This window comes from Dipodomys merriami, unplaced genomic scaffold, assembly GCF_024711535.1.
Source record: "Dipodomys merriami isolate MVZ:Mamm:240054 unplaced genomic scaffold, mDipMer1.0.p SCAF_158, whole genome shotgun sequence".
Taxonomy (NCBI): domain Eukaryota; kingdom Metazoa; phylum Chordata; class Mammalia; order Rodentia; family Heteromyidae; genus Dipodomys; species Dipodomys merriami.
The window spans coordinates 2,212,643-2,233,235 of NW_027202915.1; the positions used below are offsets into that span (position 1 = coordinate 2,212,643).

The following is a 20,593-nucleotide window of genomic DNA, read 5'->3' on the forward strand; positions in this document are numbered from 1 at the left end:
TTTTGTAAACTTTTATTTGGCTCAGGCTGGCCTGGAACAGATTCCCACCACTGATTCCTACCGCTATTGAAAATCTGTTGTGATTCAAGCTAGAGAAAATACATTTTTGTTGTTGTTGTTTTGGGTCCGGTCATGGGGCCTGAACTCTGGACTTGGGTGTTGTCCCTCAGCTCTTCAGCTCAAGGCAGCGCTCTACCACTTGAGCCATAGTGCCACTTCTGGCTTTTTTTCTGCTTATGTGGTGCTGAGGAATCGAACCCAGGGCCTCAAGCATGCGAGGCAAGTGCTCTACCACTGAACCATCTTCCCAGCCCAACATTTTTGTTTTGCTTTTCCAGGCTTGGGCTTGAACTCTGGGCCTGGGTGCTGATCCTGGACTCATTTTGCTTAAGGCTAGCACTTTACCACTGGAGCCACATCACTTTTTCTGTGATTAATTGAAGAGTCTCATGGATTTCTTACCTTGGCTGGCTTCAAGCCATGGTCCACAGATCTCAGCCTCCTGAATAGCTGAGCTTACTAAAGGTGTAAGCCACTGGCACCCAGCTTACTTCAACATTCAATCTTAGGTTTTCTCCAACATTCTTTTTCTCTGTGCTTTTTTTCCCCTACATTCCTGTTTTGGCTGTTTCAGATTGGTACAATGTTAGAAATAACTCACCCACAATAAATAATGTCTTCTCTGTATCTGAAGCTGAGTCTAGGTTGCACGGAAGCAAAGAATCCCACTGTCTTCGCAGGCCCAGGCAGTGTGGATATAGTTATAATTAAGCAGTAAATCAGAAGACGCTGTCAGAGCAAGCCTCTGAAGGCTTGGCACATGTCAACATCCTCACCTGCAGACGGAAAGAGAGGCAAGCCAAACCTGAAGGGTGGGAAGGCCGCTCCTGGCGTGCATGTCCGGGAGCGAAGGCCCATGGACCAGGAGGGGGACGCACTACTGTTTCGGGGCTCCTCAGCAGCTGCGACCATGCCAGACCATTGCCTGGGTGGTTGAGGGTCCTGACCCCCGTCACCAGGGAGGGGCACGCCGGGGCTTGTCCCCTGGGAGCAGATTCCTCAGCAGCCACTGCCCTGCGCCCTGCACAGGTTCTGCTATAGGTCACGCAGTCTGACCCTGTTTTCCAACGCCTTCAGAATGCTGCAGTGAAGGGACTGGGGGGGGGGGGGTGTCCTCAGGGCTCTGTTTCTCATCAACTGCATTCTCAAAGCCCCGGAAAATCCAGTAGCAACAGCGTCCCCTGGGAACTTGCTGGGAATGCAGATTCTCAGGCCTGGCCTCAGATCCACAGACTCTGACAGGGCTCCTGCTGGGGCCCATCAATCCATTTTAACAACTTCTGCAGGTCACACAAGTTTGGAACCCTTGGTCCATCAAAAAACTAGATGGATAGAGTTGGCAGGGGTCATTTTGCAACCCAGTTTGTGCATATGAAAAGCAGAAATGGTGCGTCGCTCTGCCTTCTTCCTGGCACGCCACAGGCCGCACAGAGAGCAACAGCTGTCCTGGGATGATGCTCCTCCTGGGAGGGGCCAGCCGGCGCCTGCCCGCCTGCCCCGGCCTCCCCTCCACCAGCACCGGCCTCCGCAGGGGTCGCCCACAGGCAGGAGCTTCCTGCACAGAAAGAGGCAGCCTGGGCAGGACAACCTCCAACGGGTGACCGGTGCCAGCTGGCTCCGGGGCTGAGGGAGCCTGGCCACTCGGGAAACACCTGGCAGGCCACTCGCAGTCACAAGAGTTGAGCTGCAGGCCTTGCAGGGCAAAGACAAACATCCTCAATGGGTTGTTTCCAGAACAATTGGTGAAGCTGGGTGTGGCAAGAGCTCTGAGCCTTCCCGGGAAAGGTGGGCTGGCTGCTGCTGGAGCTGGCCAGTGACCCTGCCTGGAGTTCAGTGGTGGGAGCTTTCAGAGGGGAGAGGGCTCCATCCTCAGGAGCAGATTAACCCTTTCAAGCTATCAGAGGTTAATGGATGATTCTGGAAGTGGGTCTCTAAAACAGCCATGTCTCTAGTGCCCGAGGCCAGGCCTCAGGATGCTGCGCCTCGGTCCCCTTGGACCAGGTACGTCTCTTTTCTTCATATAAAGCCAGTGTCAGGAGCCCGGCACTGGTGGCTCACGCCTATCATCCCAGCTATTGAGGAGGCTGAGATTTGAGGATCGTGGTTCAAAGCCAGCCTGGGCAGGAAAGTCCGTGAGGCTCCTATCTCTTAACCACCAGAAAACCAGAAGTGGCGCTGTGGTTCAAAGTGGAACACTAGCCTTGAGTGAAAAAGCTCAGGGACAGCACCCAGGCCCTGAGTTCAAGCCCCTCAACTGACAGAAGAGACCGAAAGTGTAAACAATTGGACTCGGTGTATCTTGGTGGTAGAATACATGTTTAGCACCAAAAAAATATTTTTAAAAAGCCAAAGGCACTGGGCACCTATAACCCTAGCTATTCAGGAGGCTGAGGACCTGTTTTACCCTACCTGCCTGTTTCTTCCTCTGTGCCTTTGCTGCCAAAGCTGAGCTAGGGAACACAAAGGGTCTGGGTGCTGTCCCTCAGCTCTTCAGCTCAAAGCGAGCGAGCGCTCTACCACTTGAGCCACAGCGCCTTCCCAAGCTGGCTTTGAACCATGATCCTCCGATCTCAGCCACCTGAGTAGGATTACAGATGTGAGCCACCTGTGTCCGCCTTTGGGTTTGCTTTTAAACATGTATCTGACCGAGTCTCTTAATTGTTGAGAATGTTTCCTGATCTCTCTCATGTCTCAGTGTGGCACTGGAAGTCCCACTGAACTCAGCAGGTCGTAGTATCTTCTGTGGTGGCCACCCATGCCCTGCTGCACATGCCCCATGGAGACACTAAGATTCCTGTGTTCTCCTCTAGCGAGCGTGAGCCATGTGCTGCTCTCCCTCCTCAGCCTGTGCAGTCATAAGCACTTGCAGCCAGCTCTGCGGGGCTCCTGCCCCGCGCCGGGCCTGCATCTGTTACAGTTAGTGTGTGAGGCTCCAAAATGCTCCAGGAAGGGTTGTGTATTATGCGTTCCAACTACCAGTGAGTAGATCCTTACCTGTTTTACCTTGGTGTCTTCTTTTGCAGCCCCCTCCCTCTTACCCATTTTCCTGCGCTTAGGAGGAAAGAGGTGAACGAACATCTGTTAAACTGAATCAGATAACTCACTGGTCCTGCAGCTCACTAAAGCTTCAGACTGAGACCGATGATGCAGACTTTCATCTTTCACAGGAAACTCCTTTGCGGGTTACTGACCCTGCACATGAACACCCAGACGACAAAGATGTAGTTGTGTTCCATTATTACCTTCTTTTCCCAGTGACAGGAAGAAGCAACACTGGCTCCCCAGCACCGTCCTAACGGGTACACACCAGTGTGCGGTGACGTGGGAGCGTGGGGGGTGGGGAGCAGGGTGGTGTGTGTGTGTCTGCCCCACACTCTGTTACTATTTTAAAGCACTGGAGATAATCAGCTCACAAGAGACAAGGCTTATGTTGGCTGATGTTTTAGAGGCCCAGTCCGGGATGGGGTGGGCCCCTATGTTTCAGTCTCCAGACAACACAAGTTGAGGAATTAGAGCAAAAAGAAGAGGCAAAGGAAGCCACTGGGGGCCCCCAAAGACCTAACTTCTTTCCACAGACTCCACCCTTTAAAGATTCCTCTACTTCCTAATAGTGCTTCTCTGGGGAGCAGAACTCCAGAGACATTCTTGATCCAAATTATGACAGTGATTTTATGGATTGGAGGAACTGTATACACGACTGTGATCACTGTCCATATATATAAATGTATACATATTAGAAACTCTCTAGTTAACCTATAGTTCAATACTTTAGCCTTAAACTTTTTTTTTTTTTTCCAAGTGGTGGGGCTTGAACTCTGGGCCTGGGCGCTGTCCCTCAGCTCTTCAGCTCAAGGCTAGCGCTCTATCACTTGAGCCACTGCACCACTTCTGGTTTTCTGGTGGTTTATTGGAGATCAGAGTCTCATGGACTTTACTGCCCAGGCTGGCTTCCCAGCCTCCTGGGCTGGGAAGGTGGTTCAGTGGTAGAGTGCTTGCCTTACATGCATGAGGCCCTGGGTTCCATTTCTCAGTACCACATAAGCAGAAAAAGCTGGAAGTGGCGCTGTGGCTCAAGTGGTAGAGTGCTAGCCTAGAGCTGAAGAGCTGAGGGACAGCGTCCAGGCCCAGAGTTCAGGCCCTAGGACTGACAGGAAAAAAAAAAAAGATCTCAGCCTCCTGAGTAGCTAGGATTACAGGAGTGAGCCACTGGCGCCGGCAGCCTTAACCGACTCCACAGTCAAATAAGTTTGTGAGGAATCTCAGTGCACTTTGTCTGACACTTGTGAGGAAACAGATTTAATCCAATGATTAAACACTGACAGCCTCTATCATGTTCATAAAATTTGTGGCTCCCTAAAAAGAGGCCTGTGTCATTGTGGAGTTGGCACAGAGATTCACCCGAGGAACAGACCCTGCCCGTGGGATGGCCTCAGGAGGTGGGAAGAGGAGAGACTGGAGACTGGCCTATCCAAGTCTCTGACTCCTCCCGCCCCCCCTTATAAACATGCCATGCCCCCCCCCAAAAAAAAAAGTATTGTCAAGCCAGGAACAAGGCCCCTACCAAGAACAGAATCTTTTTTTTTTTTTTTTGGAGGGGGGTCCGGTCATGGGGCCTAAACTCTGGGCCTGGGCGCTGTCCCTCAGCTCTTCAGCTCAAGGCGAGTGCTCTACCACTTGAGTCACAGCGCCACTTCCAAAAGTGCAATTCTACCCATCCATCCATCCACCCACCCACCTACCCACCCACCCACCCACCCACTCACCCATCCATCCACCCACCCACCCATCCATCCATCCATCCACCCATCCATCCACTCACCCATCCATCCATCCATTCATCCACTCACCCATCCATCCACCCACCCACCCATCCATCCATCCATCCATCCACCCATCCATCCACCCATCCATCCACTCACCCATCCATCCATCCATCCATCCATCCACCCATCCATCCATCCATCCATCCATCCACCCATCCATCCACTCACCCACCCATCCATCCATCCATCCATCCACCCATCCATGCTCTTTGTTCTGATATACTAACATGAATAATTTAAGAGGGAGGGAAGGGATAGTGGGAGAATAACAAAGGAGGGGCTAAAAATGCTCAACAAGAAATGTACTCACTGCCTTACTCAGGTAACCGTAACTCTTTACAATAAAATAAAATTAAAAAAAAACTTCCCTACAGATCTACAATTTCTCCACCAAGAAATTTCTTCTTCCCATGTTTGTTTGTTTGTTGTCAGTCCTGGGGCTTGAACTCTGAGCCTGGGTGCTGTCCTTCAGCTCAAGGCCTATCACTCTACCATTTGAGCCACTGCACCACTTCTAGTTTCCTGAGTGGTTTACTGGAGATAGGAGTCTCAGGAACTGTTGTGCCCAGGCTGGCTTTGAACTGTGATCCTCAGATCTCAGCCTCCTGAGTAGCTAGGATGACAGGCCTGAGCCATCAGCACCAGGCTGTTTTTTTTTTTTTTTGAGGCAGGGTCTCACTGCATAATCCAGACTGGCCTTGAACTCTCCATTCTCCTATTTCTATCTCTATGGTGATGGGATTACAAGTATGAGGATCGTGGATTTTTACTGACTAGTGGAAAATCAAACTCAATACTTTCAAAAATCCATCCTGAGGCTGGGAAGGTGGCTCAGTGGTAGAGCACTTGCCTTGCATGCCTGAGGCCCTGGGTTCAATTCCTCAGCACCACATAAGAAAAAAGCCGGGGGGCTGGGAAGGTGGCTCAGTGTTAGAGCACATGCCTTGCATGCCAGAGGCCCTGGGTTTGATTCCTCAGCACCACATAAGCAAAAAGAAAAAAGCCAGAAGTGGCGCTGTGGCTCAAGTGGTAGAGCACTAGCCTTGAGCTGAAGAGCTGAGGGACAGCGCCCAGGCCCAGAGTTCAGGCCCCATGACCGGACCCAAAAAAAACAAACAAACAAGAAAAAAGCCGGAAGTGGCGCTGTGGCTCAAGTAGTAGAGCGTTAGCCTTGAGCTGAAGAGCTGAGGGACAGTGCCCAAGCCCAGAGTTCAGGCCCCACGACTGGACCCCCTCCCCCCCCCAAAAAAAATCCATCTTGAGATACTAAAACTTTCCATAAAAGAGGAAGGACATTAATTTGGTTTTATAGTGTGAGTACAGTAAATATTGAGAAAAATATTTTTTTCAGTGTTTCAGACCAGACTAGACCCACACTCTCAGCTTTAAAAAATATTTTTGTGGGGCTGGGAAGGTGGCTCAGTGGTAGAGTGCTTGCCTTGCATGCATGAGGCCCTGGGTTCAATTCCTCAGCACCACATATGCAGGAAAAAAAAAAAGCCGGAAGTGGCGCTGTGGCTCAAGTGGTAGGGTGCTAGCCTTGAGGTGAAGAGCTAAGGGGAAAGTGCCCAGGACCAGAGTTCAGGCCCATGACTGGACCCCCCCAAAAAATATATATATTTTTGTAAGCCGGGCACTGGTGGCTCACGCCTGTAATCCTAGCTACTCAGGAGGCTGAGATCTGAGGATCGCGGTTCAAAAGCCAGCCCGGGCAGGAGAGACCGTGAGACTCCTATCTCCAATAAACCACCAGAAAACCGGAAGTGGTGCTGTAGCTCAAGTGGTAGAGCGCTCGCCTTGAGCTGAAGAGCTGAGGGACAGCGCCCAGGCCCAGAGTTCAAGCCCCACGACCGACAAAAAAAAAAAAAAAAAAAAAAAATTTGTGCTAGTCCTGAGCTTCAACTCAGGGCCTGGACACTGTCCCTGAGCTTTTTTGTTCAAAGATGGGGCTCTACCACTTGAGCCACAGCACCACTTCCAGGTTTTTCTGCTGGAATCGAACCCAGGGCCTCGTGAATGAAGGCAAGGGCTCTACCATGGAGCCATCTCACAGCCCACGTATTGGAATTATTTGATGGAATAGGTCATTTGATGGTGATGAGCCTTGTGAATGAAGGCTGTAATGATAATGCAAGCCAGCTGACATCTCGCGCATAGGAGCCATAGATTTACACGTGAAGCACCCTCCCAGAAGCTGCTCTTGTCTTGGTGGAAGTTCAGAGAGGTGGACTGGCTGTGGTCCGATTTCTCATCTTAGTTCTGTTCTAAAGCTCCGGTGCTTAGACACAGCCTTTTCTTCCTCTCCTTCCACCTCCCCTTGATGAGCCTGTTTTCTTCCATCCAATAAAGGATTGGTGGTGGATCTCTGCCCCACCCTGGTAGCCAATTATTCCTGAGCTTGCTCTATGCCCTACCTCTGATATGCCCACCTTCCAGCCTGGACTGTACGCTCTTGGCAGAAGCTGTTTCTTGTCCCAGGAGATGACCATCTTGTTGCTGGGGCTAGAGTTATCCGTAAGGCACCTCTTGTGAATTTGGGAGTTGTTGGTGGCACTGAAGGAGTCTTCTGTCCTGGGACGGTATTAATGACCACAACAGGGCTAGACCCACAGGCATGGGACTGGCCGGTGGTGCCTGGACGTGGCCTGTTGTTTGTGGGAAGCCAGCCCACGGCTCCGCTTCCTGCTGAAGACCAGTGTGACACCTGCTCACCAGGCCCACCCTGTGTCCACACGCACTTGCCATTTCCTGGCAGAGAACAATTCTTCCGCGAGCCTTGGGTGCTCCGCAGTCCCTCTTGTGTTCTGGAAGAGCACGTACACAGCTGGGCCGCGCTTCTGGGGAGCGCAGCAGGACGGCCGGGGCTTCCTAGAAACACCGCCCGACGCGGGCCGGCTGGCCGGGCGGTCCCAAGGAACGGGTCCCCCTGCCCACGGCGCCTGCCTTCCAGCACCTTCCGGGGCCAGGGGCTGGGGAGGCGGCAGCAGCCTCTTCTCTGGAATCCTTGACCAGCTGCCAACTGAAAGAGCCGTCTTCGGAGGACGATGATGGCGGCGGCGGCGGGAGGCCAGCCCGCGGGAAAGTCCAGACTCTCCACTCCCGAGAGCCACCCGAGGGCTGGAGCAAGAAGCTCAGGGACAGCGCCCAGGCCCTGAGTTCAAGCCCCAGGACCGGCCCCCCCCACACACACGGACACACGGACACAGATGGACACACACGGAAATACACACGGACACACACACGGACACAGATGAACACACACGGAAATACACACGGAAATACACACGGACACACACACGGACACAGATGAACACACCGGAAATACACACGGAAATACACACGGACACAGATGGACACACACGGAAATACACACGGAAATACACACGGACACAGATGGACACACACGGAAATACACACGGAAATACACACGGACACACACACGGACACAGATGGAAACACACGGACACAGATGGAAACATGGACACAGATGGACACACACATGGACACATGGAAACATGGACATACACGGACACCACTCGGACACACATATGGAAACACACGGACACCGTCGGATACACACGGACTCGCACGCACACACTAGGACGCACGCACGCACACGCACGTGAATTGCGCGCGCCGCCGGCGTGGGAGGCCCGGCTGTGGCCCGCGCGAGTTCCCTGCGCGCGTGGACCGAGCCGGTTCCCGCCCCCCCCGCCCTCCCCCCCGCCCTCCCCGCCCCCCCGCCCCCCCGCCCCCCGCCCCCCCGCCCCCCCGGCCCCCCGCCCCCCCCGCCCCCCCGCCCCGCCCGCCCCCCCGCCCCCCCCGCCCTCCCGCCCCGCCCGCCCGCCCTCCCGCCCCCCCCGCCCTCCCGCCCCCCCCGCCCTCCCGCCCCCCCCCCCACGCCCCGCCGGGTCGGCCGCCCCAGTCAGCATTTCCGAGTTCCGGGTCGCTTTCCTCCGCCCCAGAACAGAGAGCGGGGACGGCGCCTCCCTCCCCTCCCCCGGGGCCCGGCGCCTCCCTCCCCTCCCCCGGGGCCCGGCGCCTCCCTCCCCTCCCCCGGGGCCCGGTGCCTCCCTCCCCCGGGGCCCGGCGCCTCCCTCCCCTCCCCCGGGGCCCGGCGCCTCCCTCCCCTCCCCCGGGGCCCGGCGCCTCGACCCCCCCCTCCGACCCCGCCAGGCTCGACGCCCTTAACAGTGAAATGAAAGTTTCGAAAGCGGCCACCGCGGGGCCGCCGAGCGGAAACCCGGGCGGGGGAGGGCGCGGGGGAGGGCGGGGGAGGGGGCGGGGGAGGGCGGCGGGGGAGCGGGCGGGCGGGAGGGGGGGGGCGGGGAGGGCGGCGGGGGAGGGGGCGGGGAGGGCGGCGGGGGAGGGGGCGGGGGCGGGCGTCGGGGGAGCGGGCGGGCGGGAGGGGGAGGGGGCGGGGAGGGCGGCGGGGGGCGGGGAGCGGGCGGGGGGGGGGGCGGGCGGGGGGGCGGGGAGCGGGCGGGGGGGCGGGCGGGGGGGCGGGGAGCGGGCGGGGAGGGGGGCGGGGGGCGGGCGGGGAGGGGGCGGGCGGGGGGGGGAGCGGGCGGGGGGGGGGCGGGCGGGGGGGCGGGGAGCGGGCGGGGGGGGGGGCGGGCGGGGGGGCGGGGAGCGGGCGGGGGGGGCGGGGAGCGGGCGGGGGGGGGGCGGGGAGGGCGGCGGGGGAGGGGGCGGGGAGGGCGTCGGGGGAGCGGGCGGGCGGGAGGGGGAGGGGGCGGGGAGGGCGGCGGGGGGGGGGGCGGGGGGGCGGGGAGCGGGCGGGGGGGGGGGCGGCGGGGAGGGCGGCGGGGGGGGCGGCGGGGGGCGGGGAGAGGGCGGGGGGGTGGGCGGGGGGGCGGGTAGCGGGCGGGGGGGTCGGCGGGGGTCGGCGGGCGGGGAGCGGCGGGCGTCCCCGGCGCGGCGGGAGGGAGGGGCAGGGCCCGCCGGGGCCGCGGGACGCGGACTATCTCGCCCGGCCAGACCCGCGGCCCGCGCCGCGCCCGCCGTTGGTCTCCAGTCGCGGCCGCCCTGGCAACGGCCCTGGCAACGCCTCGGCCCGCCCCCTCCCTTCCGCCCCTCGGGTCCAGAGGCCCCGGGGGTCATCCTGCCCCGCCCCGCCGTGGCCCCGCCCCCGCCGTGGCCCCGCCCCCGCCGTGGCCCCGCCCCCGCCGTGGCCCCGCCCCCGCGGGCTCTGGACAGGAGACTTCCGGGGCGGGGCGGAAGGCACGGCTGCGTCACCAAGACGCGCGGCGGTTCGCGTCGGGCGCCATGGCGGAGGCTCCGGTTCAGGCCTGGATTCACGGCCCCGGCTTCGGGCGCAGGGCGTCGCGGTGGGCCTCGGCTCGCTGCTGCGTGCTCGACCTCATCCACAGGCACTGCCGGGAGCAGGTGAGGCCGGGCGGCGGCGGGGGGCGGCGGGGAGCGGGCGGGGGGAGCGGGCGGGGGGCGGGGAGCGGGCGGGGGGCGGGGAGCGGGCGGGGGGCGGGGAGCGGGCGGGGGGCGGGGAGCGGGCGGGGGGCGGGGGGAGCGGGCCGGGGCGGGGGGAGCGGGCGGGGGGCGGGGAGCGGGCAGCGGGCGGGGGGCGGGGGAGCGGGCGGGGGGCGGGGGGAGCGGGCGGGGGGGCGGGGAGCGGGCGGGGGGCGGGGAGCAGGCCGGGGCAGGGGGAGCGGGCGGGGGGAGCGGGCGGGGGGCGGGGAGCAGGCCGGGGCAGGGGGAGCGGGCGGGGGGAGCGGGCGGGGGGCGGGGGGAGCGGGCGGGGGGCGGGGGGAGCGGGCCGGGGGCGGGGAGCGGGCGGGGGGCGGGGAGCGGGCCGGGGCGGGGGGAGCGGGCGGGGGGCGGGGAGCGGGCAGCGGGCGGGGGGCGGGGGAGCGGGCGGGGGGCGGGGGGAGCGGGCGGGGGGGCGGGGAGCGGGCGGGGGGCGGGGAGCAGGCCGGGGCAGGGGGAGCGGGCGGGGGGAGCGGGCGGGGGGCGGGGAGCGGGCCGGGGGCGGGGAGCGGGCGGGGGGAGCGGGCGGGGGGCGGGGGGAGCGGGCGGGGGGCGGGGGGAGCGGGCCGGGGGCGGGGAGCGGGCGGGGGGCGGGGAGCGGGCCGGGGCGGGGGGAGCGGGCGGGGGGGCGGGGGGCGGGGAGCGGGCCGGGGCGGGGGGAGCGGGCCGGGGCGGGGGGAGCGGGCGGGGGGAGCGGGCGGGGGGCGGGGGGAGCGGGCGGGGGGGCGGGGAGCGGGCGGGGGGGGCGGGGGGCGGGGAGCGGGCGGGGGGAGCGGGCGGGGGGGCGGGGAGCGGGCGGGGGGAGCGGGCGGGGGGGCGGGGAGCGGGCGGGGGGAGCGGGCGGGGGGGCGGGGAGCGGGCGGGGGGCGGGGAGCGGGCGGGGGGCGGGGAGCGGGCGGGGGGCGGGGAGCGGGCGGGGGGAGCGGGCGGGGGGCGGGGAGCGGGCCGGGGCGGGGGGAGCGGGCGGGGGGCGGGGAGCGGGCGGGGGGAGCGGGCGGGGGCGGGGGGCGGGGAGCGGGCGGGGGGCGGGGAGCGGGCGGGGGGGGGGCGGGGGGAGCGGGCGGGGGCGGCGGGCCTCACGCAGACGCCCTGCCGTGGACGCCCCGCCGTCGCGCCGCCCCTGCTCGGGAGACAGGCTCGCGTCCGGCCGCTCGCGCTCCCTCCGCGCCCGCGGACGCGCGGCCCCCCGCTGCGGACCCCGCGGGCGGCCCCGGCACCCGCGTCGCTGGCGGCCGAGGCCTGGGCTCCGCTGTGCGGCGCTGCCCCCGCCTTTCCTGCTTGGAGATGACGCTCAGGGAACCGCACTGCGGCTGCTCCGCCCGCGCCCCCTCCGCGCGGCCCTGGGCGGGACCTAAGCACTCATGCCAGACTCTGGTTTTGACGCGGGCACCTGGTCCACCACGGCTTCTCCCCCCGCCCCCCGCGCTCCCTGCTTGTTATTTGTGAGCCTAACACATTTAAATCTGAAACTTTTTTTTTGTTGTTGTCTGTCGTGGGGCCTAATCTCTGGGCCTGGGCGCTGTCCCTCAGCTCTTCAGTTCAAAGCCAGCGCTCTACCACTTGAGCCACAGCGCCACTTCCGGTTTTCTGGTGGTTTATTGGAGATGAGAGTCTCACAGATGTTCCTGCCCCGGCTGGCTTTGAACCACGATTCTCAGATCTCAGTCTCCTGAGTAGCTAGGATGACAGTTGTGAGCCACCGGCGCCCGGCTCTAAAATATCTTTAAAAAGGAAATAGTAAAACCAGAAATCAGAGGAAATGAGACCTTCAGAATTAGTGGATTTGAGCACTGTATAGTCGGTCTCATAGCATGGCCCAGATGATATAGTAGAGACAAGGAAAAGAACCATTTTTATTTTCACTAAAAAGGGCAAAAAGTTACACAGTATCATTACTAGGTGAGATTAGGATGAACTGTATCTAGTGTATCATATGATATAACTTCCTAGTTTCCATTTTCAGCTCAACATGTGTTGAATGGAACATAAGTCTGTTTAGAACTGGCATAATAATGGAGCTGGGAATGTGGTAGAGTGCTTGCCTCGCATGCATGAGGCCCTGGGTTTGATTCCTCACCACCACATAAGTAGAAAAAGCCGGAAGTAGCTCTGTGGCTCAAGTGGTAGAGCACTAGCCTTGAGCTGAAGAGCTGAGGGACAGCACTCAGGCCCAGAGTTCAGGCCCCAAAACCGACCAAAAAAAAAAAAAGCTGGCATAATGATTTAGATAAAAGCCAGATCTCTTCCTGTGGGAAACTTGTATTATGTGGCAAACATACACTTTTGTCCCCAGGGTGTTCCTGTGGACTGCTTCTTTGTGAGATGCAATGGAGCCCTCATTGGGACTGGAGACACAGTGCAGCATGGAGCTGTGTACACGCTGGAGCCCAGACTTTGTGGGGGAAAAGGAGGTAAGCAAAGGATGACGGCTTCCTCAACACATCTCTAGTCTTTAGCAGGATGTGTCAGCCTTTCTTTTGGATGTGTTGTGTGGAACTAGAGTTTGAACTTGAGGCTTTCCATTTGCTAGGCATGTGCTCTACCCTCTGAATCACACTTCCAGTCTATCACACTGATTATTTTGCTTTCTGGACTGTGATCCTTCTGCTTATGCTTCCCACCATAACTGGGATTACACATCTACCGCCTTGCTCAGTGATTTTTGTTGTTGTTGTTGTTTTTTATTTTTTTGTTTTTTGGTCATGGGGCCTGAACTCTGGGCCTGGGCACTGTGCCTCAGCTCTTCAGCTCACAGCAAGCGCTCTACCACTTGAGCCACAGCACCACTTCCAGCTTTTTCTGCTTACGTGGTGCTGAGGAATTGAACCCTGGGCCTTATGCATGCAAGGCAAGCACTCTACCACTGAGCCACCTTCCTAGCCCTGCTCAGTGTTCTTTTCTTTTCTTTTTTCTTTTTGCCACTCCTGGGCCTTGAACTCAGGGCCTGGGCATTGTCCTTGAGATTCTTTTGCTCAAGGCTAGCTCTCTACCACTTGAGCCACAGCAACACTTCTGGCTTTTTCTGTTTATGTGGTACTGAGGAATGGAACTCATGAGTTTATGCATGCTAGGCAAGCATTCTTTTTTTTTTTTCTTTTTTTTGGGTTGGTCGTGGGGCTTGAACTCTGGGCTTGGGCACTGTCCCTCAGCTCTTCAGCTTAAGGCAAGTGCTCTACCGCTTGAGCCACAGCGCCACTTTCAATTTTCTAGTGGTTTATTGGAAATAAGAGTCTCACAGACTTTGCTGCCCAGGCTGGCTTTGAACCACAATCCACAGATCTCAGCTTCCTGAGTAGCTAGGATGACAGGCGTGAGCCACCGGCGCTCGGCCCTCACCCTGATTCTTCTTGTGTGTGTGTCCGGTTGTGACGCCTGAACTCTGGGCCTGAGCGCTGTCCCTCAGCTCTTCAGCTTAAGGCTAGCGCTCTACCACTTGAGCCACAGTGCCACTTGTGGCTTTTTCTGCTTATGTGATGCTGAGGAATCGAACCCAGGGCCTCATGCATACAAGGCAAGCACTCTACCACTGAGCCACCTTCCCAGCCTTCACCCTGATTCTTGAAGAGTCTTAGGCTCTTTGGCACTGGCCACGTTCTTCAGTGCCCCAGTTGTACTGAACAGCATTTCAGAACTAGGAAGTGAAGGATAGAGAAGTGAAGTTCAGTTAGGTTAACAATTTCTTGCCTGCTGCCTAGGTTAGCACCTTGATGTCCATCTGTATGAAAACTATGTAGGGACACTGTCAGTCTTAGCTTTACAGATTTGGCTGATGTGCAACTCGAACACATTTTAACCTGTTTTTCCTACTTGCTTTGCCTTAGGTTTTGGGTCTATGCTACGTGCTCTTGGTGCTCAGATCGAGAAGACAACCAATCGAGAAGCTTGCCGGGATCTCAGTGGGAGGAGACTACGAGATGTCAATCATGAGAAAGCGTAAGACCACGTTAAGTAATCATACAAAGAGGATACAGTTCCACCAGTCAGGTTATGAGTACAATACTCAGTGTCACTCCTTCCATTGTTTTCCCCATTTCCTCTTCCAATCCCTACCTTCAGGTTTAGTAGTTCATTTTTACGTACTGCATGTTGAATATAATGACTGCATTTGCTGGCCCTCCATTCCTGGCCCTTCCTTACCGGATATGTTTCCCCAGACATGTTTCTGCTTCCTGGTATTCATTTTGTTAAACACTTCATTAGTTGTTCAGAGGAGTTACACTTTAGAACTGCTCTCCTTAGAACACCATCCTTCATAGCCAGTTGGTGTTTATATATGTAAAACTTTGTTTTTATTGGGGGGGCGGTCGGTCATGGGGCTTGAACTCTGGGCTTGGGCGCTGTCCCTCAGCTCTTCAGCTGAAGGCGAGCGTTCTGCTGCTTGAGCCACAGCACCACTTCTGGTTTTCGAGTGGTTTATTGGAGATAAGAGTCTCACGGGGGGCTGGGAAGGTGGCTCAGTGGTAGAGCGCTTGCCTTGCATGCCTGAGGCCCTGGGTTCCATTCCTCAGCACCACATAAGCAAAAAGAAAAAAGCCGGAAGTGGCGCTGTGGTCAAGTGGCAGCACTAGCCTTGAGCTGAAGAGCTGAGGGACAGCACCCAGGCCCAGAGTTCAGGCCCCATGACCAGCCAAAAAAAAAAAAGTTTCACAGACTTTCCTGCCTGGGCTGGCTTTGAACCGTGATCCTCAGATCTCAGCCTCCTAGTAGCTAGGGTTACAGGCGTGAGCTACCAGTGTCTGGCTTTCACTTGGATTTTTGTTCAAGGCTAGCATTCCACCAGTTGAACCACTCCTCCACTTCTGGCTTTTTTGCTGGTTAGTAGGAGATAAGTGTCTTTGTTTGCCTGGGCTGGTTTCAGATCGTAGCCTCCTTGAATTTCCAGGATTACAGGAGTGAGCCACAGCTCCAGACTCCAAGAGTACAGTCCAAAATAACAATCGAGTAACTGATGGTGTGGTTCAGTAGTAGAACTCTTCCTAGCATGCTCAAGGCTCTTGATGTGCTCTCCATCTCTGCAGAAATTACAGCAAATACATGAACGAGTCATAGTCATTTATGATCAGGTGCTGTGTAGAGGATGTAATTGTGTGGCCCGCAGCCAGCCCGAGAGGTTTGTTGCACTGTCAGCCAGCAGGCAAACATGCTTTGTGCTTCGATGTCGGGAGTTTTCAGCGCCACTGCCAGGGCTCCTGTTGTACGTGAAGTTCGTTGATTGGGAGGCTGTGTGTTCCATAACTGAGTGTGCAACTTACACACGCACCCCGGGTTATGTCTCCTTCCCAGCATGGCTGAGTGGGTGAAACAGCAGGCCGAGCGGGAGGCTGAGAAGGAGCAGCGGCGCCTGGAGCGGCTGCAGCGGCGGCTGGCGGAGCCCATGCCCTGCCGCGCCAGCCCGGACTACCAGCGGCAGTGCCACGAGATGGCCGAGCGTCTGGAGGACTCGGTCCTCAAGGGTGAGGGTGACCCCCCCCCCCCAGCCGTTCCCTGGATAACCTGGGGCAAGCCTCAGAAGTTCCCTAGGAGCGCCGGTGCCGGTGGCTCACGCCTGTGTCCTGGCTACCCAGGAGGCTGGGACCTGAGACCAGCCCCGTCGGGGAAGTCTAGGAGACTCGTATCTCCAATTAAGTCACAAAGTTGGAAGTGGTGCTACGGCTCACATGGTAGAGTGCTAGCAGTGGGCGCACACAAAAGCTCAGGGTCAGTGCCCAGGCCCTGAGTTCAAGCCCCAGGACCAGCACAGAAAAAAGTTTGAAGGGCTGGGAAGGTGGCTCAGTGGTAGAGTGCTTGCCAAGCATGCACAAAGCCTTGGGTTTGATTCCTCAGCACCACATAAGCAGAAAAAGCCGGAAGTGGAGCCACAGCTCAAGTGGTAGAGCGCTAGCCTTGAGCAAAAGAAGCTCAGGGACAGCGCCCAGGCCCTGAGTTCAAGTCCAAAGAGTGGCAGAAAAGAAAAAGTTTGAAGACAGACTTCTGATTGCAGCACTTTTTACTGCCTGGATATTTAATTTCTGTAAACTCAGCCCTAACAGGAGAAACCCTGGTTGAATTTCTGACTAGGTATGCAGGCCGCCTCCAGCAAATTGGTATCTGCTGAGATGGGTGAGCCCAGGATACGGCCCCGGAGATCAGACACAGACCCTGGACCCCATGCAAGGAAAAGGAAGTGCCTGTGGTAGGTGCCTTCCGTTCTTACCCCGGCCACCTTCGACGCCTGCACGGAGCAGCTCCCGCCACGCTGTCCGCACAGGCGCTTTTGGGGATGGAGTGATCGTCACATGGGAAAACTCTATTATGGTTTCTACTCTGGCGTCATTAGCAGTTGAAGGGCACTTTTTCTTGTAGTGGAACATCACAAAAATGGCATCACATTTCATTACATGTGGTGTTGACTCTTCAGGAAGTCCTGGAGAAAGTCTAGCTGCGTGTCCCAGGCGCTTGTGTTCTCTCTGGCTTGGCACCCTCAGCCCTGAAGTTTTTGGTCGCTTGGTCAGACTTCGCCACGGCTTCTGCCCTGTGGATGAGAAGAACAGGGCCAGCCTCTCTCACGCTCGCGCTCTCTCTCTCTCTCTCTCTCTCTCTCTCTCTCTCTCTCTCTTTTATTTTTTTGTCATGAGGCTGAACTCTGGGCCTGGACGCTGTCCCTGTGCTCTACCACTTGAGCCACAGCACCACTTCCGGCTTTTTTCTGCTTATGTGGTGCTGAGGAATTGAACCTAGGGCCTCAGGCATGGGAAGTAAGCACTTCACCACTGAGCCGCCTTCCCAGCCCTGACACAGGGCCTTTTTCTTACCATAACTCCCTGCTGGTAGCTCTGGGCCCTCTCTAGGCCATCTCCCCTCCCTTGGGCTACCTTTTAGGAAAGGTGCAAGCTGCTGCATCTTTTTTTCCTTGTTGGCCTCCCCTCTGGGGATGCCAGGTAATAGCCGTAGGTCCTGTAACTTCAGTCCTTAAGTCCAGTGGAGACCTATGTACTTTCTAAAGGCAAATTAAATTTTCCTGAGAAAGGTGCTGGCATTGCCTTACTTAACGCGGTGTCATTTGTATACAGTAACGTGTGGTGCTTTTGATTGCTTACCCCCAGTGAAGATTCACAGCATCTTCATGGGGCAGTAGTTCCTGGTGTTGGCTGGGAACTTTCCTTCCCCCACTCCAGACTGGCAGCTGCTGGCCACCAGTGAGAGACTCACTCCTGTGGCTTAGTCTTTCCCTCTCTAATTTCGCTCAGCATATGTTACCATATGAGATCCATCATGATTACATGGGATCACCCAGCGTGGAACAGTGGGTGGAGGAAGGTGGGTGGGTGGGAAGTTAGAGAGCGGTAGGTGGATGGATCCTGTGGGATCTTGGGAAGGCACGGCCCCGCCCGTTACGGCTGTGGCTCTCGGTGTCTCTGCAGTTCACCTGCTCTCTGTGTCATAGCCTGAGCCAGTGAGTCCATTTCCTGGACAAGCAGCCGCCCTGTTGTGAGTCGAGGTAAACAATCCGTGTGGTGCTTTTCTGTTGCTTCTGGCAGGTTGGGCATGGAGAACCTGGAGACTGAGGAAGTGTCCTCAGATGAGGACAGTGAGACAGTGCCAGCTGCTACAGGACTGAGCTGCTCTGCTCCAGAAAGCGGTCGTGGCAGTGCTGTGATGACAGCCGAGGCCCCCTGCTGCTCTCCGAGTGTGGGGGCACCCAGTGCAGGCGCTGCGGCCCTGGCAAAACCCAAAGGCCAGCTGACTGACCCCGGGGCGGGCATTGCCGAAGCCGGAGAGGCTGAAGAGTGCCGGCGGGAGGAGGCGGGAGGAGAAGCAGAGGAGATCCAGGGGAGAAAGGAGACCGAGAGTCACGAGCCTGCTGAAGACAGAGCCGCCGCCAGGCTGACGGAGGGCCAGGAGGCAGCGGGAGTCACGGATGGAGGCAGGGCTGCCCTGGTTGAGCCTCGAGAAGACACCCCCAGCGCCAGACTGGAGCGGGGCCCGGCAGGTCACGCAGTGAGTACTTCTACATTTGGGGCCAGTACCTGGAACCAAATCTGTGTCAGCTCCACAATAAGTCGCTAAATTGCAAATGTGCTGGTAGTCACTGGTGGCTTATTTGAAGCCAGCCTGGGCTGAAAAACCTTTTGAGACTCCATCTCCAAAATAATCAGTAAAAAGCTGGGCAAGAGGCATGGCTCAGATGGTAGAGCACCAGCTAACAGAACAGGTCAAGCAAGTGTGAAGCCCTGAGTTCAAATCTGCTGTCACCAAAACTTGAGAGGGAAAATGTGTTTTTCCCCATCAGTTGCTTAGTGGACGGCTTCTTTCCCACCTGAGTTTATAGTGTTCTGCCACTAGGGGGTGTCCTTGTTGCCACATTGCATGGATTTTGAGCTTGTATCTTTGCAGGGGGCTGGGGTGAGGATTAAGACAGGCTTACTACATAACCTGGAATTCAGGAGTTTCCAGTCTCAGCCTCCTGAGAGCTGGAATTACAAGCGTATGCCAACAGACCCTGCCCGTTTTTTCACATTTTTTGCATCTAAAATCAAGTATATATTGCAATGCTTTATTTTTTTTTTTTTTATTTTTTGGTCGCTCATGGGGCTTGAACTCTGGGCCTGGGCGCTGTCCCTCAGCTCTTCAGCTCAAGACAAGCGCTCTACCACTTGAGCCACAGCTCCACTTCCGGTATTCTAGTGGTTTATTGGAGATAAGAGTCTCACGGACTTTCCTTGCCCAGCTGGCTTTGAACTTCAATCCTCAGATCTCAGCCTCCTGAGTAGCTAGGATTACAGGCGTGAGCCACCTGTGCCCGGCTGCAATGCTTTTATTTAGTACATACAGTAGTAGCAAGGCTATATTATTGTATGGCAGGTGACACTAAAACGAATGAGATGTGCTCACATTCCTTGTCACATTGATAATCACATTTTCCTAATGTAATTCAGTTTTGAAGGCTGTGAGCTGGGCGCTGGTGGCTCTCGCCTGTCATCCTAGCTACGCAGGAGGCTGAGATCTGAGGACCACCGTTCAACGTGAGCAGGAAACTCCAATTAAGGTTGAAGGTGGGAGAGCTAAGCTTGAATGAAAAGCCCAGGGACAGTTCCCAGGCTCTGACTTCAAACCCCAGGACTGGCGCGCGCGCACGCACGCACGCACGCACGCACACACACACACACGTAATTATCAGTTGGATTTGAAGATCTTTCCTGTAGGAAAGAAAGACCCATTTCTTTTTCATTTTAAGTCTTACATTCTCTCTTTAAAAATAATTATTCTTGCTGGGTGCTAGCGGCTCACACCTGTCATCCTTGCTACTCAGGAGGCTGAGATCTAAAGATCCTGGCTCAAAACCAGCTGGGGCAAGAAAGTCTGTGAGACACTTTTTTTTTTTGCTGGTCATGGGGCCTGAATTCTGGGCCTAGGCACTGTCCCTCAGCTCTTCAACTCAAGGATAGCACTCTACCACTTGAGCCACAGCACCACTTCCAGCTTTTTCTGCTTATGTGGTGCTGAGGAATTGAACCCAGGGCCTCATGCATGCAAGACAAGCACTCTACCACTGAGCCACCTTCCCAGCCTCAGTTGTAAGACTCTTAGCTACAACTACCAGCCAGAAAACGAAGTGACGCTGAGGCTCGAAGTTGAAGAGTGCTAGCTTTGAGCAAAACAGCTCAGGGACAGCGCCCAGGCCCGGAGTTTAAGCCTTACAACCAACAGGAAAAAATAGTTTAGATTTTTATCTAAATGTGAGTGAGTGTGTGGACAGTTTCGGAGGTGTGGCCGATTCCATGGCTGCTCCTTGAAAGGACAGCGCCCATGCTGACTTGTTTTCCTCTTGCCCCTAGGTTCCTGGGCAAGGAGCGCTGGACTTGTTGGCTTTTGGCAGTGCGTCGGAGCTGGAGCAGCTGGGGTTGGAAAGGCTCAAGTGGGAGCTGACCTTGCGGGGGCTGAAGTGTGGGGGTGCCCTGCAGGAGCGGGCGGCCAGGCTCTTCTCCGTCAGGGGGCTGGCTCCGGAGCAGATTGACCCTGCCTTATTTGCCAAGCCTGGCAGGGGAAAGAGGAAATGAGAAGGGGGGTGGGGGGCAGCCATATGCAGTCGGCCTCAGGGTTGGGCTTCTTGTGGCCAAAGGTCCCCATGATACTGAAAGCAGCTTCTCCCCTTTTGTTACTGCATACGTGGAATCAATGTGTGAAACCCTCTTGGGGCCTGGTGTTTTCTTTATAGGAGGTTTTGTATATACATTTTAGAGTCTTAA

At 57.4% G+C, this 20,593-nt stretch overlaps 1 protein-coding gene and 1 pseudogene across 1 annotated transcript; one reads left to right on the forward strand and one right to left on the reverse strand.

The window, feature by feature from the left end:
* Positions 1-9,070: 9,070 nt before the first annotated feature.
* LOC138827570 (uncharacterized) lies at positions 9,071-9,986 on the reverse strand (annotated as a pseudogene).
* Positions 9,987-10,097: 111 nt separating this feature from the next.
* Sde2 (SDE2 telomere maintenance homolog) lies at positions 10,098-20,593 on the forward strand. The gene is made up of 7 exons (XM_070023234.1): positions 10,098-10,271; positions 12,661-12,778; positions 14,189-14,300; positions 15,651-15,820; positions 16,425-16,539; positions 17,885-18,344; positions 20,183-20,593. Exons 1-7 carry the CDS (start codon positions 10,152-10,154, stop codon positions 20,402-20,404), a joined length of 1,317 nt encoding a protein of 438 aa, XP_069879335.1. The 5' UTR covers positions 10,098-10,151; the 3' UTR covers positions 20,405-20,593.

Coding starts and splice junctions, on each gene's coding strand:
- Sde2 (XM_070023234.1), top strand. CDS start 10,152: ATGGCGGAGGCTCCGGTTCAGGCCTGGATTCACGGCCCCGGCTTCGGG. Junction 15,821..16,424: donor GGAGGACTCGGTCCTCAAGG/GTGAGGGTGACC, acceptor ATTTCTGACTAG/GTATGCAGGCCGCCTCCAGC. Junction 18,345..20,182: donor GGGGCCCGGCAGGTCACGCA/GTGAGTACTTCT, acceptor TCTTGCCCCTAG/GTTCCTGGGCAAGGAGCGCT.